The sequence below is a fragment of the Callithrix jacchus genome, chromosome 7 (genome assembly GCF_049354715.1).
Source record: "Callithrix jacchus isolate 240 chromosome 7, calJac240_pri, whole genome shotgun sequence".
NCBI lineage: Eukaryota > Metazoa > Chordata > Mammalia > Primates > Cebidae > Callithrix > Callithrix jacchus.
The window spans coordinates 74,044,533-74,070,593 of NC_133508.1; the positions used below are offsets into that span (position 1 = coordinate 74,044,533).

A 26,061-nucleotide genomic window follows, 5' to 3' on the forward strand; every position below is an offset into this window, starting at 1 on the left:
TTTTGTGTGGTTCAACCTTTTATTTATAAATTAATGACCTACATGTACTAATGAACAAATATTGACGTATACAATATATTCAAAGTGAGAAACTAAGTAAGGCTGGGCCTGAAAGTGAATATAAATCAAAGGCCCAATCTTTTCTTCCCACCCCCGCCCAGCCATCCTGTGCGCCCTCTTTCCCTTGGAGGCCACTGTCCTAAGTGAGGATCAGCATCGACTCCACAGCCCACTTTAGTGGTGACAACTTTCGATCCACAGAAGCAGTATTTCAAAGCAAAAACTTTGTTTCAAATCATGAATCTTACCACTTAAGACAATTCAAACATGATAACGCTCATTTAGACGAACACAGGCATGAAAATTCCAGTCCCTTCTTTTCACTATCTTACATGCACGTCACCTTCCTAGGCACTATGACACTATCCTGGGAGAAGCGAATGTGTACAAAGAAGCACAATCCTGCTCTCTCCCCACACTTCACATAAACCACTACCCCTGCAGTCAGGGCTTCAGAGGCCAATTTTCTGTTGTTTTTAGAGACAGCGTCTTGCTACGTTGCTCAGGCTGCAGTGCAGTGGCTATTCACACATGATTACAGCACACTACAGCCTTAAACTCCTGGCTTCAAGCGATCCTGCCGCCTCAGCCTCCCAAGCAGCTGGGATTAAAGGCGCACATTACCACATCCAGCTCAATGTGAACTTTTAAGCTTAATAATGCCTCACTAACTAGGCTGGCTCGGTGGCTCACAGCTGTAATCCCAGCACTTTGGGAGGCTGAGGTGAGCAGATCATGAGGTCAGGAGTTCGAGACCAGTCTGGCCAATATGGTGAAACTCAGTCTCTACTAAAAATACAAAACTTAGCTGGGCGTGGTGGCACGCACCTGTAGTCCCAGCTACTCAGAAGGCTGAGGCAGAAGAACCACTTAAACCCGAGAGGCGGAGGTTGTAGTGAGCTAAGACCATGCCACTGCACTCTAGCCTGGGTGACAAGAGCAAGGCTCCATGCCCCCCCAAAAAAGAAAGCCTCATTAATTTGGAGTAAGGCTGGTGGGGGCACAGAAGACAGAATAAATGCAAAAACTAAGTCAAAGAGTGTTTCAAGCTTAGGCTCTTTAACTTTCAAGTTTAGACTATCTACCATTCATTTTAATTCTCTTATCTACTGCACAGGTCAAGATGTCAAGACTACTCTATATTGCCAGGCGCCATAGCTCACACCTGTGACCCTAGCACTTTGGGAGGCTGAGGCAGGTAGATCACCTGAGGTCAGGAGTTTGAAACCAGCCTGGCCATCATGGCAAAACTGTCTCTACTAAAATTACAAAACTTAAGACGGGCATGGTGGGACATGCCTGTAGTCCCAGCTACTAGGGAGGCTGAGGCAGAAGAATCACTTGATGCCTATAATCTCAGCACTTTGAAAGGCCAAGGCAGGAGGACTGCTTGAGGCCAGAAGTCTGAGACCAGCTGGGGCAACACAGCAAGAACCCATCATTACAAAACAAAAAATTTTCAAATTAGCTGGGCATGGTGGCATGCACCTGCAGTCCCAGGTACTAGGGAGGCTGAACCAGGAAGATGGCTTGAACCCAAAAGTTAGAGGCTGCAGTGAGCTTTGATCAGGCCACTGCAATCCAGCCTGGGAGACAGAACAAGACCCTGTCAATAAATAAATAAATGAATAAAATACATAAATAATATTTTTAAGAGCAGTACTAGTCTATCTCTAGCAATGTCAGACTATGAGAGTCAAAAATATTTTAAGGTCTGTTGTGTGCTTTCCTCATAGGGAAGGAAACTGCAGGCATCCCACTGCAGTTTCATAAATATGGAAATCATCTTTTTAAGAGCAATACTGTTTTTTTTTTTTTTTGAGACAGAGTCTTGCTCTGTCGCCCAGGCTGGAGTGCAGTGGTGCAGCAGAGCAGTACTATTCTATCTCTAGCAATCTCAAACTGCAAAAGTCAAAAATATTTTAAGGTCTGCTGTGTGCTTTCCTCAAAAGGAAGGAAACTACAGGCATCCTACTCCTCCCTCCCAGCAAACCAACAGACAAAAGATATAGAATGCTTCTGGGATTTTTTTAAGAAATAATCTAAATACAAGAAACTATTCCCTTAAAATTCCTGACATTGGAGTTCTGCTACCAAAGACACAGCCAAAGACATCTAAATAGCCGGTAAAAAAAAAAAAAACCCCACAGAATTTTATTCAAGAACAAGAGTGAAAGCTTTTGCACATCTGACAAGGTAGACTTGTTTTACAGGAGATGCCATCCATATTCAGCTCTACCAATATTATCACAAATGAAACATACTGTTTCTTACAAAGATATAGGCCAAAGTCAAGGACTATGACTAACTAGAGTCAAAGGAAAGGGCAGACCCCAAATCTTATCCCTTGGACCAATTCATAACATAGGATTTAAATTAACCCATTCAGTCTTCTCATGTAGTAGTTCTCAACTTGGCTTCTTATCAGAATCCCAAGAACTTTTCTAAAGAAAATCCCAATAACTAGGTTGTGCCCCAGTCTCGGGGGGTGGAATCCAAGCATGAGTATTTTAAAGCTGCTCTGGTGATTAATGTGCAGCCAAGGTAGATCACCACAGCACTACAGGCAGGTAACAATTAAGTTCCTTGCTCCATCAAGCCCTCCAACAAAAGGGAGCACTGCTGGCAACAATGGCTCTCACTGATGCTCTCCTTTCACTCCACTTAAGAACTTCGTAAGTTATCACTTTTGGTATAATTTTGAGACTTTCCATATGCCAACCATGGTGATTTTTAGCAATAATCAGGTGAATACCAGCAAAGAGAGAAAATACAGAAGAGGAAATTTCCATAAGGCATGATATGAATAAACAAAATAAGTGAAAAAAACAATCTCGGCTTTCAAAGTAAAGCATGAGAATTTGAAGCCTGTGAAATTTTATTTATACAAAAGAATAAAAATAGCTATTTAAAAAGAATTGATTTAACCTTATGTTTTTCCATTTTTCCTGTGCCTTGAACATGAATCTGCTTCCAACTCAGATTTAAGATAGGTAATTACTAAATAAACACTCTTTACCTCCCCTTGCAAAAAAAGAGAGCGCCAAGTTTCCCATTTTACTTATGATAAACCAGATTATTTTCAGTTATGAATATTGGCAACTGCATGAAAGAGATGATCAGATATGTCAGCAGGAAGGTATGAGCCGTACAAAGGCATTACACAAAGACCCCAAAGAAAATAAGATGACAAAAACAAGAGAAAAATAAGAAAACATAAAACAATACAAGAAAATGCCAGATATTTACAGCATCCATCTGAAATGTGATTTGTGTTCTACTTTCAGCATAAAATAAAACCAGAGAATATTTCTTGATGGGATCACAGATGAAGCTGTTGCCAGCCATTTTGGGGGGAGACATTCATTCTAAGAAGGGAGAAATGCACAGTTAGCAACTTGCTGGAATTATAACTATGTCTTGATCTTCCTGCAGTTCTGTTACTAAAAACGACATGAAGTAAATCATCCAATGTCTTACAGAAATGATTTGTTTGTCACATTTAAAACAAACTACTCAGTCACAGGCACTGGGTCTAGGAGAGCAGAGATGGATGGCCACGAACTCAGGTGAAGGATGTTTATCTTTGTGAGGTCAGAGAAGGGAAGCAGGGTTCTACAGCCTGGAAGCTTCTGCGCTAATGTGTCTTCTAATAGTCCTAAAGAGAGAAAAACAAAAGTTTCAATTGACTCCCGGCAGAATAGTGGTTTGACCCTAAGGGAAAAAAAAAAAAAAAAAAAAAACTCATCAACAACTCTGCTAGGGCATTGCTCTATAGCTAAAGATTGTATTTCACACCTATAATCCCAGCATTTAGGGAGGCCCACATGGGCAGATCACTTGGAGTCAGGAGGTCAAGACCAGCCTGGGTAACAAATTAAGACTGCATCTCTACAAAAAATACAAAAATTAGCCAGGTGTGGTGGTGCATGCCTGTGGTCCCAGCTTAAGCCTAGGAGGCAGAGCTTGAAGTGAGCTGAGATAGCACCATTGCATTCTAGCAAGGGCGACAGAATCAGACCCTATAGCAAAAAAAAAAAAAAAGTTTCTATTACAAATATAATGTACAATAATTTGCATCTGAAAATGGTCTGTCTTCTGAGTCCATAAAGGGTTGAAACATCAATTCTGCTCTTATTAGAGCACCTGAACTCACCAGTTCAAAAAAAAAAGCTATTATTAACAATTTATTATTTAATTAAAGGGAATTTTTCATCATTAAAAATGTATGTGATCAGCCAGGCACAGTGGCTCACACCTATAATCCCAGCACTTTGGGAGGCCAAGGCAGGTGAGTCACAAGGTCAGGAGTTTGAGACCAGCCTGACCAACATGGTGAAACCCCCGCCTCTAATAAAATACAAAAATTAGGAAGGCATAGTGGCGCACGCCTGTAATCCCAGCTACTCAGGAGGCTGAGGCAGAAGAATTGCTTGAACCCAGGAGGCGGATGTTGCAGTGAGCCGAAATTGCATCACTGCACTCCAGCCTAGGTGACAGAGTGAGACTCCATTTCAGAAAAAAAAAAAAAAAAATGCACGTGACCTCTTTCCTTAAAATACAAAATCCATAGGCCAGGCACATTGGCTCAATCCCAACACTTTGTGAGGCTGGGGTAGGAGGATTGCTTAAGTCCGGGAATTCCCAGACCGGGCATCATGGCAAAACCCCATATCTACAAAAAACACAAAAATTAGCCAGGCGAGGAGGTAATGCCTGTATTCCCAGTTATTCGGGAGGCCACGCACAGAAGGTCAAGGCTGCAGAGAGCTGTGATTGTGACAATACTGCACTCCAGCTTAGGCGACAGAGCGAGAAACTGTTTCTCAAAATAAATAAATAAATAACACCTAAAAGTTGAAGCATATCCCGATGGACACCCCAGACTTTAAATCAAGAGTTATGACTCCAGGTTAGGAACACTTAAGCTTCAGAGAACACTCTGAAGACAAATACATTTGTCTAATCATCTACAAAATCACCCGCCTCTCTGAAGTGGTCTGGCTGATACTTACAGCTCGTGGTTTTTTGTTTAACTTCAGATCAATCCTGTGACAGAAAAGATAAAAGATATTTCCATTTTAATTTAAAGAAAATGGGGCCCACAATCAGCTACTGCATAGGGCATAAGCTATAACAAAGACTATTTGGTTAAGAAAAATCCACATTCTTCATTAGACTATGTCATATTTAGTTGTTTACCCAGATATTATCAAGCAAGTATTAAAAATTATGAGCAGATACTTTTGCCCTAAGGCAAACTTAGATGACTCTAAAAAGAAATGTATACAGCAGCTACAAAAGCCATATAATTTTAAAACGATTCCAAAACTACATGTTAAAGAGACTGAATTAAGAGGGCATGCTCTATGTTAATGTGTTAGTTCTGTAACTATATCACTGAAAATTATTAAGGCACATGGTGATTAACAATAGGAAAGAGACTAGGAGTTTGTATTTCCTGACATGAAACACAAAATAAATTAAATGAATTTCAATTTTTAAATCTTTCCAAAGCAAAATATCAAGATCTTAAGCTATTAATCTCCTTATGAAGCAAAGCCAGAAAATCAATTTAAATATGAATTAAAGGTTATCTATTTTAAAAGAAACTAAAATGCATAAAAGAAGTTTACTTAATTTTGCTTAAGTTATTAAATAAAATGTTACCTCCATCACGTTTTTCTGTTTTAAAAAAAACTTCCCAGCCTAACCTAATATATATACCTACAATTAAACAGATAAACTATGGGTTAGAAAGGTCTCAAAAAGGCATACTGGTGTCTACACACTAAACAACACAGCACAAATACTAATTCAAATCAAACTTACTCAAAGTCATAATCAAACATGCCAGACGGGCTGAGGGGCAGCATTTGAAAGGAAGAAAGCAACAGAAATTAATATACTAATTCAATAAATTAGTTGATTAGCCACCCTAGCAAGAATTGTAGAAACAAAACCAGCTTTAAGAATCTTAAGCATCAAAGTTTCAAACATCAAAGCACCAAAGATTTTGTGGTCAGGAGATTCCCTTCCTTCAACGGATTTCTTAAGCAGAAGACTAGACTATGAAAGAAAAAGTTATTTCATTAGAAAACTACAGACACCTGGAGCCCTTTTATTAGCTGCCAGATTCAGAGTTAGAACTTTTAAAATACTTAATTGTATTGAAAAATATAATTAGGGCATTAGAAGAAACAGAGAAAGAGGTTTAGTTATATAATGAAAGGCACTTTGAAGACAGTACTAACTCAGCATAATATACTTGCACTAAAATAAAAAAACTATAGAACATTCTAAACTTTAAAAAAGAAAAACATTTTACAACTTTTTACTCAAGTTATATGCTCTAAACATGTCCAGGGAACACCATGCTCCTTTTCTACAGCATTCATCCTAGAAGCCCAAAGCTGAATGAACTTCAGCGGTGGAAACTTGTTCCAGAAAATGAAGAACAGTATTGCTCTGCCACCTAAGTAGGTGATGGCAGCTAACTGTCTACATCAGGGCTACAATTAAGGAACACAGAAGTGTGCAGCACCCTTCCCTCCTTTTTTTGAGACAAAGTTTCGCTCTTCTCGCCTAGGCTGTAGTGCAATGGTGCAATCTCGGCTCACTGTAACCTCTGCCTCTTGGGTTCCAGAGATTCTCCTGCTCAGCCTCCCCAGTGGCTGGGATTACAGGCTCATGCCACCACACCCAGCTACTTCTTATATTTTTAGTAGAAACAGGGTTTCACCATGTTGGCCAGGCTGGTCTCGAACTCCTGATTCACCCACCTTGGCCTCAGGTGATCCACCCACCTTGGCCTCCCGAAGTGCTGGGATTATAGGCATGAGCCATTGCGCCCAGCCTGCAGCACAAAAACAAGAGAAAGCTGCCATCCACAAGAACCCGAGTCTCAGGGATCTGGAGGGAGCAGTACAGAGGAGAAGGCCATTTTGTGCCATCACCGCTAGCAGACCATGGTCTGGGCTGGCTTCCAAAGCAAACATTAACCTGGAGCATGACACCTGCTCCTTCACTGGCTCCAACACCTTCCAGACTGTAGCAGGTGCTAAAACAATATGCAAATAGATATATTTTCCTCCTAGACAATGTTTGCAAGAGTAAAGCTGGAAGAAAGCTTAATGTCAATATCTCTCACACAATAGTTTCACTTGAGACATTTGGGAGAGTATATAGTAGGCGTACAAAACCAGGAATTATCAAATATTTCACTTACGGCCTGGCGTGACTTTGTTCACAAATTAAAATAGACTGTATCTAATTAATCAACACTTTACAGACTATCTAAAATAAATTTTTATACTAACAGAAAGTTATAAGAATAGTTATATGTTATTTGTTATTATTATTATCATTGAGACAGGGTCTTCCTCTGTCACCCAGGATGAAGTGCAGTGGCATGATCACAGCTCACTGAAGCTTCAAACTCCTGGGCTCAAGCAATCCTCCAGCCTCATCCTCCCATGTAGCTGGGACCACAGGCACATCACCATGCCCAGCTAATTTCTGTATTTTTTGTAGAGAGTGGGGGGGTCTCACCATGTTGCCCAGGTTGGTTTCAAACTCCTAGGCTGAGGTGATCTTTCCACCTCAGCCTCCCAAAGTGCTGAAATTACAGGTATGAGCCACAGAAACCTGGCCACTATATGCTATTATTTCAACTTTTTCTGTAAAGATACCAGGAATGACTTATTGTTCAGGTATCACGTAAAATATAAGAATTCAGAACAATATCATCATTTATGGATGCTAAAAATTATTTGATAAATTTTTATATTCTAGTGGGGTGTGGTGGTTCATGCCTGTAATCCCAGCACTTTGGGAGGCCAAGGCAGGAAGATCACTCAAGCCCAGGAGTTCAAGACCGGCCTGTGTAACATGGTGAAACCTTGTCTCTTCAAAAACAATACAAAAACTAGCCAGGCACATGCTCATATTCCTAGCTACTTGGGAGGTTGAGGTGGGAGAATTGTTTGAGCCCGGGAGGTTGAAGCTGCAGTAAGCCTAATGATCTCACCACTGCACTCCAGCCTGGGCAATAAAGCAAGATCTTGTTCCCAAAAAAAAAAAAAATTCATATTCCTGAAGAGGGCAAATTCAAAAGTTATTTCCTTTTGCTCAAGTGCATATATGCGGTATGGCACACTGGAAGAGAAACACGTACTGTACTGGGTACAAACTTAGCAATGTACATAGACACCATTTTCTGCCCCTACCCCAATCTGCCAGACCCACTGAGGTCTGGTCAATAGTAAGGGGCTTGGACCAGACACAGTTCCTGACTAAAGATGGCATGAGTCTAAGAACCTTAAATGGCCACTCATGTACCATTCAGGCACACTGAATCTGGCTTCCCTAGAAAGGAAGAAAATCAGCTTCACTCTCCTTTCTTGGGGCAGATGAGTGCCTAAGGCCAAGGGAGATCAGCCAGATATTAAATCAGAGGGAAGACAAAAGGACAGCAATAAAAAGCAAGATTCTGCTTTCCAAACAGAAAACACTATTTGTGAAGCAGTAACTAATATCAAAGATCTTTACAACACCACTATTCTTCTGGAAGGAGATAGCTCCTACTGCAAGGAAAGGATAGGAAGTAGTATTGTTCCTACTAAGTATGCTAGAAACTTGCAAGAAGAAAGTGAAGTTTAGCACTTCTTTAACTCCTTTTTATCAGTCAACAGGTAATGATGTCATTAATGAAAATGACCTGAAATAAACAGCTATCTAGAGAGTCTATTAATCAATAATGGAAAAAGCCCCAGAAATTCTGAAAGAGTTTCCTCCCTCCTCTAGACACTATGAAATAAGAAAATAATCATTACTTTAAAATGACACTAGGCCAGGTACACTGGTTCACACCTATAATTCCAGCACTTTGGGAGGCCGAGGCAGGCAGATCACCTGAGATCAGGAGTTCATGAAACCTGTCTCTACTAAAAACACAAAACTTAGCCAGGCACAGTGGTGCATCCCTGTAATCCCAGCTACTCGGGAGGCTGAGGCAGAAGAATCATCTGAATCCAGGAGGCAGAGGTTGCAGGGGGCTGAGATCGTGCCACCACACTCCGGCCTGGGTGACAGAAAGAGACTTTGTCTCGAAATAAATAAATAAATAAACAAACAAACAAACAACTGACTGACTGACACTGGAATAAATTTAACAGAACAATGCAGAGTATGACATTTAATTATCTTGACAATTAAATAAAATTTTAAGAGTATGTTTCTTTTCTATTCGTGATAAGCTAGCACCAGTCTTACTACAGTTGGTCAAATAACCTACAGCCTTTCAAAAATATATAAAGAGGAATATGCAATTTTTGCTATTTTTTAGTATAGTTATGTGATCAGGATGGAGACTTCTGGTTTGCAGAAAAATGTTAAGCAGCAGTCCTTACTCACTATTTGAAGGAATACTATTTCTGCAGTCTAAAAAACACTATTACCATCAACAAGAAAAACTCTTAAAAGAATTGAAGATCCTGAAAAATTTGATCTTTAAAGAAAGGAGCATAAAAAAAGAAAAAAAAAAAGAATTGAAGATCCAGCTGATGCCAACCAAGGAGGTTCAGGCAGAGTTAATTCTACGTTATCCCCAGGTACTGCCAAGTTTAATGCATTGGGTGCATGAAGGAATATGCTACAGATTTGTAAAGCAAATCCAGAAGCACACTGGAGGACAGGAATGCCACCCATTCCTTGCATGCCCCCTTTTACCTGCTCTGCATGCAGTCTTCCAGGAGAGGAGGAAAGAATACAGTTTCTAGAATGAGGAATCTTGCCCTTGCTTCAAAACTTCTAGGAAGCATGAAAACAGGTATGTATAGGGTCTCCATGTATCCCAGGTTTGAGGCCAGCAAAATTCCTTAGTTTAGAAACTGTACATTATCCTCTTTGGGTCAAGCTGCATAATTTCCAATTATCTGAGTTAACAAGCCCCCATATTATCATACAAACCCCAGGCACAGTGAATGCTGAAACCCCCTCTGGGTGACACCTGGCCTCTCTGTCCATTGGCATCATTCCTATCACATTATGTGTACTGCAAAAAAAAAACACGGTGCACCGATGTTACATGTTACCTACGAAGACACTCTCATATTTTACAGGCTTTATACTGTTCTTCCATTATCTGAAGTCAGCATGTTGCTGAGAAATACAGAAACAGAAAAATCACAAGCAATAAAAAAACTTGTATTTAAAGAGAAAAAAAGGCAGTTGAAATCAATTCTCTCCATCCACAACAAAATAAAAGTAGGCAAAAATCAGGATTAACAGCAGAAGACTTCATCCCACTTTACAGCTTCCCATTATGTACTAGTGGCATTTTTCAAATACTATTACACGGATCCCATTTCTATTTCTCCTTTTTCTCTTCTAAAAGTATCCCATGTTCACCATATGAAACAAGGTTTTATGGAATAAAACTATTCTGCACTAGAAACAGTGAGGATATCCTGGAGTCTTCCTTGAGGGTTATTCTAATGTCCACCAATTCCTCTCTCTGAGCAAATTAGACTATTCACTTGGACCAAAGGACTTTCTTGCCATCAGTAACAGAAAGGCTCTGCAACAATCCTAAAGCGTTGTTATTCTAGGCAATTCCCTTCACAGTAATGGTCATGGAAGCTGCAGGGGGTGGGATCCCTGCCACTGACCTGTGCCGGTTTTTATTCTTTCGCTTTTTATGGCTGCTGTGGTGACTCCCTGAGGAAGTAGAGGAAGCAGGCTTCTGAGGTTTCACTCCCTGCACAGATCCATCCAGATCCTCAGGGTCCTCCTGGCTAGGTTCGTTTTCCTGATTGTGGAAGTCTGGAGAAGTGTCACTTTCTGTCCCACTTCCTGGCTCCCCTGGAGGAAATAAAACAAGTTTCCAAACACATCATCAGTACTCCTCAGGCAATCTGTCCATCAACCTGAAGTATTTTTTGAACACTAGTAGGTAGAAAAAAACCACTCTTTATCCTCTAATTGACAGAGAAGATGCACACAAAGGATCAAAGTTACCAGAGCTCCTGAAAAAGCATGTAATCTGAAACAATGTAACCAAAGGCAACAACTCTAAGGGCAGCTGGGAGACAAGAACAGACAGCCAGAATAAACTCACTGCATAAAGATTATTCAACCACAGACTACACTAATGGGATTCATAATTATACAAAAAGCATTACTAAAAACATCAGACAGGACTCCAGGGGAATGAGGGATGATTTTGGAAAAAGTGTCTATAGCTGGCCCTGGTTTCTTCCCCAAACTATATGGGAATCCTTTTTAACCAACCAACCAAACAAACAAACAAAAACAGAGGGGAAAGAGAGCCCACTCCTGAATTACTCTGATAATTTTTTCTTGTTGTTGTTTGTTTAACCTTTAAGCTCTGTTGGATTTGAACCTGATGTGTCTTTTTTTTTTTTTTTTTTTTTTGAGACAGGGTCTCACTCTGTCACCTAGACTGGAGTGCAGTGGCAGAATCTCCGCTCACAGCAGCCTTGACTTCCTGGGCTCAGGTAATCCTTCCACCGCAGCCTCCCAAGCTGGGACTGCAGGTGCCCATCAGCATAAGCCCGGCTAATTTTTGTACTTGTTGTATACATGGAGTTTTGCCATGTTGCCCAGGCTGGTCGTGAACTCCTGTGCTCAAGAGATCCATGTGCTTAAGCCTTCCAAACTGCTGGGATTACAGCCATGAGCCACCATACCCAGCCTGATAGGTTTTACTTATTTATTTATTTATTTATTTTGGGACAAAGTCTCACTCTGTCACACAGGCTAGAGTGCACTGGTATGAACTAGTGTGATCATAGTTCATTGTAGCCTCAAACTCCTGGTTCAAATGATCCTCCCATCTCAGCCTCCCCAGTAGCTGGAACTACAGGCATGTGCCACCAAACTTGGATAATTTTTTTTTTTTAAGATGGAGTCTTATATGTTGCTCAGGCTGATCTCGAACTCCTGGGCTCAAACAATCCTCCTGCTTCGGCTTCCCAAACTGCTGAGATTACAGGCATCAGCCACGCACTCAAGAATATTTTTAAAACACAGTAATAATCTTCAGCTGACATAAATTCTCAATTTTAAGTCATCGCTGTAGATACATTAATAATTAAAAGCAAGTTCAGTAACAACTTGCATAAATATATATATTTTTAAGACTATAGATCAGGCACAGTATCTCATGCCTATAATCCCAGTGCTCTCGGAGGCTGAGGCACGAGGATGGCTTGAGGCCAGGTGTTCAATACCTGCTTGGACCACACAGCCAGACCCCCATCTATACAAAAACAAAAATTAAAAATTAGCCAGTGGTGTCACATGCCTATAGTCACAGCTGTCCAGGAGGCTAAGGTGGGAGGATCACTTCAACCCAGGAGTTTGAGGCTGCAGTGAGCTATGATCTCACCACCACACTGAACTCTAGCCTTGGCAACAGAGGCTCTGCCTCTTAAAAAATAAACAAAAAACAAACAAAGCACTGAACACAGTGGCTCATGCTTGTAATCTCAGCATTTTGGGAGGCTGAAGTGGGCAGATCACCTGAGGTCAGGAGTTCAAGACCAGCCTGGCCAAGAAGGCAAAACCCCATCTCTACTAAAAATACAAAAATTGGCTGGGTGTGGTGGCTCACACTGCCTGTAATCCTAGCACTTTGGGAGGCCGGGGCGGGTGGATCACCTGAGATTGGGAGTTCGAGATCAGCCTGACTAACGTGGAGAAGCCCTGTCTCTATTAAAAATATAAAAATTAGCCAGGCATAGTAGTGCATCCCTGTAATTCCTGCTACTCGGGAGGTTGAGGCAGGAGAATTGCTTGAACCTGGGAGGCGGAATTTGTGGTGAGCCGAAATCATGCCATTGTACTCCAGCCTGGACAATAAGAGCAAAACTCTGTCTCAAAAAAAAAAGAAAAACACAAAAACTAACCAAGCATGGTAGCAGGCACCTGCAGTCCCAGCTACTTGGGAAGCTGAGGCAGGGAGAATTGCTTGAACCCGGGAAGTAGAGATGGCATGAGCCAAGACTGTCCCATTGCACTCTAGCCTGGGCAACAGAGCAAGACTTTTGTCTCAAGAAGAAAAAAAAAAATACACACACACACACACACACACACACACTTAGTTGTGGTTTGGCTCTGTGTCCCCACCTTAATTTCATCTCGAATTGTAATCCCCACATGTTGAGGGAGGGACCTGGTGGGAAGTGACTGGATCACAGGGGTGGTTTTCCTCATGCTATTCCTGTGATCGTGAGGGAGTTCTCACAGGAGCTGATGGTTTTAAAAGTGTTTGGAAGTTCCCCCTCCACAAAAGTTCTCTCTTCTGCTACCTTGTGAAGAAGGTGCTTGCTCCCTCTTCACCTTCCGCCGTGACTGTAAGTTTCCTGAGTCCTCCTCAGCCATGTAGAACTGAGAGTCAATTAAACCTCTTTTCTTTATATACTACCCAGTCTCAGATATTTCTTTATAGCAGTGTGAAAGCAGACTAATGCAGTTATATTTGTATTTGCTTTATATATGTACCTGTTTTTCCTGAAAGGAATTTAAACCTTTTTTTTTTTTTGAGATGGAGTTTCTCTCTTGTTGCCCAGGCTGGAGTGCAATGGTACGATCTTGGCTCACCGCAACTTCCGCTTCCTGGGTTCAAGTGATTCTCCTGCCTCAGCCTCCCAAGTAGCTGGGATTACAGGCAGGTGCCACCCATAATTTTATATTTTTAGCAAAGACAGGGTTTCTCCATGTTGGTCAGGCTGGTCTCGAACTCCCAACCTCAGGTGATTCACCTGAATCTGCCTCCCAAACAGCTAGGATGACAGGCGTGAGCCACTGTACCTGGCTAAACTCTTAATAGATAAAGATGAGTAAGGGAAGACTTTCACTTTATTCAAATGTTGAAGGATCCTAAATATATACATTATTTGGCTGGGCAGAGTGGCTCATGCCTGTAATCCCAGCACTCTGGATGGCCAAGGCAGGTAGATCACCTGAGGTCAGGAATTTAAGACCAGCCTGGCCAACATGGTGAAATCCCGCCTCTACCAAATATACAAAAAACCAGCCAGCCATGGTGGTGGGCACCTGTAATCCCAGCTACTCAGGAGGCTGAGGCTGGAGAATCACTTGAACCCAGGAGGCAGAGGTTGCAAAAAGAAATACACACACACACACACACACACACACACACACACAGTCTGTTTCTAAAAGTTGTCAAAAAAGGTCAGGTCATGTAGGTAGCAGGGACCAGTTATCTTTTTTTTGAGATGGAGTCTTGCTGTCACACCCTGGCTGGAGAGCAGTGACGCAATCTTAGCTCACTGCCAACTCCACCTCCCAGGTTCAAACGATTCCCCTGCCTCAGACTCCAGAGCAGCTGGGATTACAGGCACATGCCACCACACCCAGCTCATTTTTGTATTTTTAGTAAAGATGGGGTTTTGCCATGTTTGCCAGGCTGGTCTTGAACTCCCACTTCAGATCATCCACCTGCCTGGGCCTCCCAAAGTACTGGGATTACAGGTATGAGTCACGGTGCCTGGCCAGTGTTAGTGTATTTTACGTGTGGCCCTAGACAACTCTTCTTCCAATGTGACCCAGAGAAGCCAAAGACTGGACATCCCTGCCTAGAGCTATAAAGCTATTACAGAAAAAATATACTGACAGACAATCCTGCCCTTCTGATGTTCAAGAAAACTGATATCACATTAAAAAACAACATACTACACAAATCTGCAGTAATCAATACTGTGTGGTACTGGCATAAGGATAAATATATAAATCAAGGGACTAGAATTCTGAGTCCCAGGATGAACTCTTGTATTTACAGTCAACTGATTTTCAACAAGGATGACAAGACGATTCAATGAAGAAGTAGTCTTTTCAACAAATGGTGCTGGAACAACTAGATATTGACATGCAAAAGAATGAAGCTGTACCACCATCTCACACTATACACAAAAATTAACTCAAAATGGATCATAGACATAAATGTAAGAGCTAAAATTAAAAATCTTTGATGACAGGCTGGGTGCGGTGGCTCACGCCTGTAATTCCAGCACTTTGGGAGGCCAAGGTGAGACGATCATGAGGTCAGGAGTTTGAGACCAGCCTGGCCAACATAGTGAAACTCCATCTCTACTAAAAATACAAAATTAGCCAGGCATGGTGGCGTGCGCCTATAGTCCCAGCTACTCGGGTAGCTGAGACAGGAGAATCACTTGAACCCAGGAGGCGGAGGTTGTGGTAAGCCGAGATCATACCACTGCATTCCAGCCTGGGCAACAGAACGAGATTCTGTCTCAAAAAAAAAATCTTAGATGCCACCAGGTTAGGCAATAGTTTCTCAGATGTGACCACAAAAGCAAATGTAACAAAAGAAAATATACATAAGGAGAACCAAAATTTTTATTTTTTTGAGATAGGGCCTTACTGTCACCCAGGCTAGACAATCACTGCAGCCTTGACCTAGTGGGTTCAACTGATCCTTCTGCCTCAGCCTCCTGAGTCATTGGGACTACAGGGTGTGTGCCACCACATCCAGCTAATTTTGTTTTGTTTTGTTTTGTTTTTGGTAGAGATAGGGTCTCACTGTGTTCCCTAGTCTGGTCTTGAACTCCTGGGCTCAAGAGATCCTCTCACCTCGGCCTCCCAAAGTTCTGAGGTATGAGCCACCTCGCCAGCCTTTTTAGGTTTTTGTTTTGTTTTGTTTTGTTCTGACAAGGTCAGGCTACAGTGTCATGGCTCACTACAGCCTTGAACTCCTGGGCTCAAGCAATCCTCCCACTCAGCCTCCTGAGTAGCTGAGACTATTGGCTTCCCAAAGTTCTGGGATTACAGGTATTAGCCAGCCACCGTGCTCAGCCAAAAATATTTAGTACATAAGCGTTTGTCTCAGTCAAGCTTCTGAAAGCAGTAACTTTGATTCTTTTCCTGACAAGTACCTAAGTACAGCTATTCTTGCAAGTAGACAGGTAAACAGCCATATACTGAATGATCAACTAAGCCAAGGTGGGATTACAGGCTCTTGTAAAAACTAACTCAAGGCCAGGCCCAGTGGCTCATGCCTGTAATCCCAGCAATTTGGGAGGTGAAGCAGGTGGATCACCTGATGTCAGGAGTTCAAGACCAGCCTGGCCAACATAGTGAGACCCCATCTCTACTAATAATTCAAAAATTAGCCAGTGTGGTGGTGCAGGCCTATAATCCTAGCTACTTGGGAAGCTGAGGCAAGAGAATTGCTTGAAGGCCAGGTGTGGTGGCTCACGCCTGTAATCCAAGCACTCTGGAGGCCAAGGCGGGCGGATCACCTGAGGTCGGGAGTTCAAGACCAGCCTGACCAACATGGTGAAACCCTGTCTTCAAAAAAAAAAAACAAAAAACAAAAAAAAGGGCTGGGCGCAGTGGCTCACGCCTATAATCCCAGCACTTTGGGAGGCCAAGGTGGGTGGATCACAAGGTCAAGAGATCGAGACCATCCTGGTCAACAAGGTGAAAGCCCATCTCTACTAAAAATACAAAAATTAGCTGGGCCTGGTAGTGCGCGCCTGTAGTCCCAGCTACTCGGGAGGCTGAGGCAGGAGAATTGCTTGAACGCAAGAGACAGAGGTTGCGGTGAGCCAAGATCGTGCCATTGCACTCCAGTCTGGGTAACAACAGCGAAACTCCGTCTCAAAAAAAAAGAATTGCTTAAACCCAGGAGGAGGAGGTTGCAATGAGCTAAGATTGAGCCATTGCACTCCAGCCTGGGTGACAAGAACAAAACTCTGTCTCCAAAAAAAAAAGAAAACTAAGTCAAAGTAAGTCAGATATAATTCCATCTCAACTCATAGGAGTGAGGTCCAGAGTGTTCCTTAACCAGTTTTATTCCTCTACAAAAAATATGATATAGCTCTACATTCTAGAAGTGGCATTAATTAAAAAGATTTTATGGCTGGGTGCGGTGGCTCACGCCTGTAATCCTAGCACTTTGTGAGGCCAAGACGGGTGGATCACGAGGTCAAGAGATTGAGACCATCCTGGTCAACAGGGTGAAACCCCATCTCTACTAAAAATACAAAAATTAGCTGGGCATGGTGGTGCGTTCCTGTGGTCCCAGCTATTCGGGAGGCTGAGGCAGGAAAATTGCTTGAACCCAGGAGGCGGAGGTTGTGGTGAGCCAAGACCGCGCCATTGCACTCCAGCCTGGGTAGAAACAGTGAAACTCTGTCTCAAAAAAAAAGAAGATTTAGTAGACAGTCATAGTAAAAGAAAAATCAAAAGGACTTGATATAGTTGACGAGGCTGGTAGAAAGGAGTCAAAGACACGTACAGAGTTATGAATGAGGGAAAAGTGAAGTACCATCACAAAAAATCTGTGAAGACAAATTCTGAAGGAAATAGAACAATTCTGTTTTAAATAAAATGTCTGGGCTGGGCGTGGTGGCTCGCACCTGTAATTCTAGCCTGGTCCACATGGTAAAACCCCATCTCTACTAAAAATATAAAAATTAGCTGGGCATGGTGGCATATGCCTGTAATCCCAGCTACTCAGGAGGCTGAAAGAAGAGAATCGCTTGAACCCAGGAGGCAGAGGTTGCGGTGAGTCAAGATCACCCCATAGCACTTTAGCCTGGGCAACAAGAGTAAAACTGTCTCCAAAAAAAAAAAATGTTCAAGTGGGTATGAGTGGAAATGTCTAGAAGGAAAGGCAGGCTTAAGGCTGGGCGTGGTGGCTCACGCCCATAATCTCAGCACTTTGGGAGCTGAGGCAGGTGGATCACCCAAGATCAGAAGATGGAGACCAGCCTGGCCAACATGGTGAAACTCCGTCTCTACTAAAAATACAAAAATCAGCTGGGCATGGTGGCGTGCACCTGTAGTCCCAGCTACTTGGGAAGCTGAAGCCTGAACCCAGGAGGTGGAGGTTGCAGTGAGCTGAGATCACACCACTGCACTTCAGCTTGGACAACAGAGTGAGACTCCATCTCAAAAAAAAAAGGAAATGTAGGATTAAAGCCAGGAAAAAGGCAGAGGGCAGAGCCACAGATTTAGAAATCTGTACATGGAGATAATGATTAAGTACTTCTAATTTCCAAACGACTAAAATCCCTTTCCTCATATCACTGCCACAATGCAAACAAAAGAACTAGATCCAACAACAAGATATACCATCTGAAAAGAAGTACACAGTAATACCGAGCACAGGCTGTATTTCAAGGTGATGAAATACACAGAGAACATCCAATACAGCTACACTGAGTCTGACTCAGAAAGATAAATGCACAAATTTATAATCCATCACTGGAAATCAGATTGTATGGCTTACATGCAAAAAAACATTAAGACAGAATTAATTTACAAAGTAAGTGGTACTGTCTCTCCATTTTCCATTTTATATTTAAGAACCGACAGGTACATCCTGTTTACAGGATGACCATTTCTTTTCTTTTTTTTTGACATGGTCTCACTTTGTCACCCAGGCTGGATCAGTGACATGATCATGGCTCACTGCAGCCTCAACTTCCTGGGCTAAAGCGATCCTCTCATCTCAGTTTCTGTAATAGCTGGGACTACAGGCACATGCCACCAAGCCTGGTTAATTTCTTAACTTTTTGTAGAGACAGGGTCTGGCTTGGTCGCCTAGGCTGGTCTTGAACTTCTGGGCTCAAGCGATCCTCCCACCTCTGCATTTCAAAGTGTTGGGATTACAGGCGTGAGCCACTGCATCGGGCCAAGATGAGCATTTTCTAAGAATTATTAAACTGGGTACATGGGTACTTGAGGATTTTTAAGATATATTTGAAATTGTCCATAAAACTTATTGTTTTAATTCCCTAAGAAGTCGTAAGATTTATCAGGAATGACAATATATCTTTCTGTCTTTGAGATGTAAAAGCCAATCTTCATGTGACAGAAGAGGCAAGAAAGGCTGCATAATTTCTTCCTCAAAAGGAAAAAATATGATTTGTCACACATGGTGGCTCACGCCTGTAATCCCAACACTTAGGGAGGCTTAAGTGCGAGGATTATTTAATGCCAGGAATTCCAGACTAGCCTGGGCAACATAGTGAGACCTTGTCTCTTTAAAATATTTAAAAATTAGCCAGGTGTGGTGGCAGATGCCTGTGGTCCTAGCTACCTAGGAGGCTGAGGCAGGAGGACTGCTTGAGCCTAGGAGTTTGAGGCTGCAGTGAGCTATGATCATGCTACTGTACTCCAGAGCTTGGGCTACAGAGTAAGATCTTGTCTGAAGTGGGGAAGTGGAGAAAACATGATTAAGGATACCCTAAAAGTTTAATAACTTCTAGGAAGAAGAGGGAAGAGCATAAGAAATGCAGTCCTCAGATACACAACCGTATGAATTAAATATAAGGGCTATGGTAGCTTAAAAATAAACTGATGAGAAACATAAAAACATAAACTTACTCTTTTCAATGAGCGGGTCCTGAACTCCTGCCAATGCACTTACTGCCTAAAAGAAAAGCCACCAGTTACTAGGAAAGTGACCACAGACCTCAGAAGAGCATTCCCAGAGGAAAGGAAGGAGAAAACTCACATTCCCCAACAACAGCCCACAGAAAGATTCCCCCACCGCCACCACTTACAGCTGCTGAGGTAACTGAGGATTTGCTGAAGAGTCGCTCAGCTTCCTTAAACTTCCGGTTCCTTCGATCATTTTTGCTATTGGAGTTTCTAAAACACACAGAAGAATCTCATTATGAGCACCAAGCTATGTCTATGGCTCAAGCTAGGAATGCCCCAGGACCCATGTTCCATACAGGAAGCCTCCAAATCACTTAAAATGGCCCAAATGACCTTTACACTGAACACAGAAAGCAATGTTTCCAATATATGGTATATGCCCCACTGTGGGACATGAGATTTAGTTGCTTCACATGTTCATTTTATGTATGTATGTATGATAAAGTCTTGCTCTGTCATCCAGGCTGGAGTGCAATGGCGTAATCTCGGCTCACTGCAATCTCTGCATCTCAAGTTCAAGTGATTCTCCTGCCTCAGCCTCTCAAGTAGCTGGGATTACAGGTGCCTGCCACCATGCCCTGTCACCCAGGCTGGAGTACAGTGGCACAATCTCGGCTCACTGCAATCTCCGCCACCATGCCCAGTTAATTTTTGTATTTTTAGTAGAGACAGGGTTTTGCCATGCTGGCCAGGCTGGTCTCAAACTCCTAACATCAGGTGATCCACTTACCTCGGTCTCCTAAAACGCTGGGATTACAAGCATGAGCTACCATAACCAGCCTTTTTTTTTTTGTTTTTGAGACAATCTCACCCTGTCACCCAGGCTGGAGTGCAGTGACAAAATCTCGGCTCACTGCAACCTCCACCTCCCGGGTTCAAGCAATTCTCCTGCCTCAGCCTCCCAAGTAGCTGGGATTATAGGTGCATGCCACCACACCCGGCTAATTTTTTTATCTCTAGTAGAGACAGGTTTCACCATGTTGGTCAGGCTGGTCTTGAACTGCTCACCTTATAATCCACTCACCTTGGCCTTCTCAAAGTGCTTGGATTACAGGAATGAGCCATTGCACCTGGCCTTATTTTTTTTTTCTTTTTGAAACAGAGTCTCACTCTGTCTCTCAGGCTGGAGTACAGTGGTGCAATTTCAGGTCACTGCAACCTCCACTTTCTGGGTTCAAGTAATTCTCCTGCCTCAGCCTCTATTAGAGTAGCTGGAACTATAGGTGCACCCCACCATGCCTGGTTAATTTTTTTTTTTCTTTGAGACGAAGTTTCAATCTTGTTGCCCAGGCAATGGCGTGATCTCGGCTCACCACAACCTCCACTTCCTGGGTTCAAGCGATTCTCCTGCCTCAGTCTCCTGAGAGTTGGGATTATAGGCATGTGCCACCACAAACAGCTAATTTTATATTTTTAGTAGAGACAGCGTTCTTCCACATTGGTCAGGCTGGTCTCGAACTCCCAATCTCAAGTGATCCACCCACCTTGGCATCCCAAAGTGCTAGGATTAAAGGTGGCATGAGCCACCACACCCAGCCAATTTTTGTATTTTTAGTAGAGATGGGGTTTTGCCTTCTTGGCCAGGCTAGTCTTGAACTCCTGATCTCAGGTGATCTGCCCACCTCAGCCTGCGATTCTAGGCATGAGCCACTGTGCCCAGCCCAAATGTATTTATTTTAATGTTTATTATTTTAAAAGTCCAGAACAGATTAGTGATATGAAGTGTCTCTTAAATAAACTTAATTCTCAAATTTAAAGAAAGAACCAGGGTTCCCAAGAGGAATGGCTGATACCAGGTCTTGGACAGAAAATGCACAAGGTAAATATGGGACATCTTTTGGGCCAGAAAGCAATGGAATGCTCAAAGAGTAATAGGGTCATGTCAAAATGACAAACAAGGCCGGGCGCGGTGGCTCAGGCCTGTAATCCCAGCACTTTGGGAGGCCGAGGCGGGTGGATCACGAGGTCAAGAGATCGAGACCATCCTGGTCAACAAGGTAAAACCCCGTCTCTACTAAAAATACAAAAAAATTACCTGGGCATGGTGGCATGTGCCTGTAATCCCAGCTACTCAGGAGGCAGAGGCAGGAGAATTGCCTGAACCCAGGAGGCAGAGGTTGTGGTGAGCCAAGATCATGCCATTGCACTCCAGCCTGGGTAACAAGAGCGAAACTCCATCTCAAAAAAAAAACACACAAAATGACAAACAAACCAGCTTGAGGAGGCTCCCTCTGACCACATTAGGGACAAATGTGGGAGAATGAAAGGAAAAGAAGACAAAAAAGGAAGACTCCTCTTCAGAATGCCAGTAATAAATATATAAAGGGAATAATAAAATTAGAGAACCACCATTTTGCAACTTCCAGTGTAATAATGGATTCAGATAAGCATCAAGAGTGTATACCTAACAACTGAAAACGAATTTAGAGGGAGCAGTATATTCATATCTGAAAATGTAACATCCAAAATTGCTTGTTAATCACAATGGGAAAAAATGAACTTTTAGCCGGGTGCAGTGGCTCATGCCTGTAATCCCAGCTCTTTGGGATTACACCCAGCTGAGGCAGGTGGATCCCCTGAGGTCAGGAGTTCGAGACCAACCTGGCCAACATGGAGAAGCCCCATCTCTACTAAAAATTAAAAAATTAGCCAAGCATGGTGGCATACACCTGTAATTCCCAGCTACTCAGGAGGAAAAAGAAAAACACCATGAGGGTAGAACTGATGACTGATTAAAACGTGTAAAAAATGTAATAGAGGCTAGGAGCTTCGGGAACCGCGGCTTGGGTGCAGACATGGCCAAGTCCAAGAACCACACCACACACAACCAGTCCCGAAAATGGCACAGAAATGGTATCAAGAAACCCTGATCACAAAGATACGAGTCTCTTAAGGGGGTGGACCCCAAGTTCCTGAGGAACATGCGCTTTGCCAAGAAGCACAACAAGAAGGGCCTAAAGAAGATGCAGGCCAACAATGCCAAGGCCATGAGTGCACGAGCTGAGGCCATCAAGGCCCTCGTAAAGCCCAAGGAGGTTAAGCCCAAGATCCCAAAGGGTGTCAGCCGCAAGCTCGATCGACTTGCCTACATTGCCCACCCCAAGCTTGGGAAGCGTGCTCGGGCACGCATTGCCAAGGGGCTCAGGCTCTGCCGGCCAAAGGTCAAGGTCAAGGCCAAGGCCAAGGATCAAACCAAGGTCCAGGCTTCAGCTCCAGTTTCAGTTCCAGCTCAGGCTCTCAAAGGTGCCCAGGCCCCTACAAAGGCTTCAGAATAGATATCTTTGTCTGCCAATGCGAGGACAGAAGGACTGGTGTAACTCCCCTGGGGCTGCCATCTGCATGGGGCTGGGGTCCTCCTGTGCTATTTGTACAAATAAACCTGAGGCAGGATTAAAAAAAAAAAAAAAAAAAAATGTAATAGAGTGCTGCTGTGTAAGATACAGTCATATGCTTTATTTCATTTAAGCCTGACACAACCACCCTGTGCCATAGGCCCACTTTTCCTATTTTACACATGTGAGCTTTGTCTAAGATTATTCAGTGAGGCAGGACCCAGAGTCCAAGAGTTCAAGTCCAGACCACACCACCACTTAGTAGCAAAGTTGCTACTAAGAGCATGCAGTCCTGCAAACCAACGTTACTAAAGCACAATAGGAACACTACAGGCTTCCGACACTCACTTTTGATTGGTCAGATACCGATCCCAGCCACGAATAATATTGCCATACATCTGAGTGTCTTCCAAGTAGCTTCCCTCAAAAGCATAGATCTGTCGCTCCAAGTTTGCCAGTGTTTCCTGAGAGATGAAAAACAGGGACATGAATAATGTCTTGTAAATGCAAACACTTAAGTCTCAACCCAAATGAAATCCTGATATTAGATTTGTAAACGCAAGCTTGCCCATGCTACCCTTGTGGAGAGATTGATGATACGGTGACGGGCAGGACATTTAGGACTCTAAGCCAGTCTAGACCTTTAGGGATGACGGACCCCTGAATGTATAAAACATGTCCCCAGAAAAACACACACACACGCGAAATGTTGCATATACTTCGGAGGGTTCACAGAAATCCGGAGTCAAGAACCCAGGCTAAGGCAGAACTTGGGCGATGTCCACTCCCACGCACAAAAGGTATCGCTACCAGGGGAGGGGAGGGTGAGCAGCCTTTCAGCGTCAACCCCCTCCCCTGCTCCCCTCTCACAGGCTCAGAGAGGCCGCCGGCACTGGACTGCCAGTTGCTATGGAAACCTGGAAGGGCAGCTTCAGGTGAGAGGGGCCTCCCGGGTGCTCAAGCTGAGACTCGAGGGCAGGAAGAGATTAGCCACCAGGGTGCATGGGATCCTGGGTGCCTGTCACCATTGCGAATTCTCCAGAATATGTTCTTTTTTCCCTAGCCTGTCACCTTCTAGATGCTCCCAAACACATCACATCCCTATCAATCAAAAACCTCCATTCAACGGATCTACTCCTAGAACCAAAAAGAACACGCTCCCCACCATCCTCTAAAGTCCAGACAGGGTGACTGGAACCCCCTCCCCGACCTGCCCCACCCCACACCCCGCAAAGATCACGGACTCGCCCGCTTCGCCCACCACCGCGGCTCACGGACGCTCGCCCTTCCTAACGCCCGAGCCCCGAGCCCCGGCACCATCCTCCTCCACGCCCCCTCCTGCGGCTGCCGGTGCCCCTCCCCCTCCCGCGCTCCGGGCTCCCGGCTCCCTTCCCGCTCCGGATTTGCACAGCCCGGAAGCCGAACTGCCGGCCGCGGAATGCGCAAACCGCCTTAGGCCGCCGAGCTCCCGGCCCGCCGCGGCGCGCCCCCTGAGTAACGAACGGCCTTGCGCGACCAGGCTTGGGGCCTGGAGGCAGGGCAGGAGCGGGGCCCCATACCGGGCAACCCCGGTCCCAACCCCTCACCGCCAGCTCCTGCTTCCGCTTCACGAGCTCCGCCAGCTCCCGCCGGGTGTCGGGGATCTGCGGCGGCGCCGCCTTGTTGTGCATCGCCATGTTGTGCTGAGGCGGGCGGCGGCAGCGGCGCGAGGCTGGGGGCGGTCCCTGCGCCACCAGGGGGCGCCCCCTCGCACTGCGCCTGCGCGCGCGGCTTCCGGAAACCCGCGCGGCGGCGCGCTCCCGCGGGGACTCTCGAACATCCTGCCCCGAGAGTTCCACAGACTTGGCCCTCTGGTCTCGACCCTTTGCGCCGTTTCTTGCCCCTCGGCTGGCCGCCGGCTTTACAGAAACCGCACATCTACCGTGTCCAAAGCCGAGCTCGTCCTCAGGCCTTGAAGTCCCCTGTGCGCCCCACCTCATTCCACCTTGTGAATGACTTGCACTATCCGCCGAATTGTCCGCGTCAGAAACCTGGTTATCCTCACTGTCCACCCGGAGTTAAACGTGATCCCAGCTCAACCCCTATGTTCTCGGTTCTGAAAGAGCTCGCAAGTCCATTTGCTTGTGCCTACCCCTTCTGCCACCTCCCTAGGTCATTCAGGCCCTCCCTGTTTGGGGTTACACTATTCCAACAGTTTCTTTTTTTCCACCCTTAGCTCCATTGAATCCAGTACCCGCAGTGGTGCCGGGATCTTCCAAAAACAAATGTTATCACTCCCCAGTTTAAAGTCTTTCAGTGCCTTCCCATTTTCCCATTGCCCTTTGGAGAGACAAGTATGTGTAGTGGTTAAGGGCACAAAACTAGAGCAAGAACTACCTACCTCTACATCGATAAAGTGTGCCCTTTTGGGCAAGTAACCAAATCTCAACTCCCTCATCTGTAGAATGAAAGCAGTAGGCGGGGCGCGGCGGCTCACACCTGTAATCCCATCACCTGAGGTCAGGAGTTCTAAACCAGCCTTGCCAACATGTTGAAACCCCGTCTCTACTAAAAAATACAAAAAATTAGCCGGGCGTGGTGGCGCATGCCTGGAATCCCAGCTACTCGGGAGACTGGGGCAGGAGAATTGGTTGAATCTGGGAAGTGGAGGTTGCAGTGAGCTGAGATCGCACCATCACACGCCAGCCTGGGCAACAAGACTGAAACTCCCATCGAAAGAGAGAAAGAAAGAAAGAAAAGAGAGACGTAATAGAATATACCTAATACAGTTGCTGTGAGGAGTAAATCACCTAATCTGTGTAAGAGGTTTGGCAGGTACCAAACTGCAAGTACAAGTTTGCTTTTATTGTTAAATCCAAGGTGTAAATCGTTTCACTTGACCCTCAACTTCTCCCACCTCAGCGCTCCATCTTTCACTGTTCTGCGATTTCACTATCATAAGTCTAAGTGGGATATTTTTTCTTCTTTTGTTTTGTGTCTTGCTTGGAAGTCTTTAGATTTCTATGATCTGTAGGTTGGTATCTTCCACCCGTTTTGGGAAATTGCAGTCATTTTTCTTCAGACGCCTGTCTCATTTTCTCTCTCCTTCTGGAATTCGAACATAAGAAGCCTTTATTTTTAACCTACCGTCTGTATTTTCCAACCTTTTGTCTCTCTGTGCTACATTCTGAGTAACTGGCTTTGTGTGTGGATCTTGTAACCTGCCATC

General features: G+C 44.1%; 1 protein-coding gene across 4 annotated transcripts; it reads right to left on the minus strand.

The window, feature by feature from the left end:
- Window positions 1–24,537, minus strand: MEAF6 (MYST/Esa1 associated factor 6). Of its 4 annotated transcripts, XR_008482683.2 has the most exons (9): window positions 24,440–24,537; window positions 23,202–23,317; window positions 19,644–19,731; window positions 19,465–19,510; window positions 10,731–10,923; window positions 5,893–5,922; window positions 5,731–5,787; window positions 5,076–5,109; window positions 1–3,718 (listed from the first exon to the last, which is right to left on the minus strand). XR_008482683.2 is itself a non-coding variant. In XM_035250844.3 (8 exons), the coding sequence occupies exons 1-8, from the start codon at window positions 24,527–24,529 to the stop codon at window positions 3,710–3,712; spliced, it is 606 nt and encodes a 201-aa protein (XP_035106735.2). In that variant the 5' UTR covers window positions 24,530–24,537; the 3' UTR covers window positions 1–3,709. The 4 variants fall into 4 exon arrangements, 2 of the variants coding, with proteins under 2 accessions (XP_035106735.2, XP_035106736.2); XR_013519929.1 differs by lacking the exon at window positions 5,893–5,922; XM_035250844.3 differs by lacking the exon at window positions 5,731–5,787.
- Between the last annotated feature and the right edge of the window lie 1,524 nt (window positions 24,538–26,061).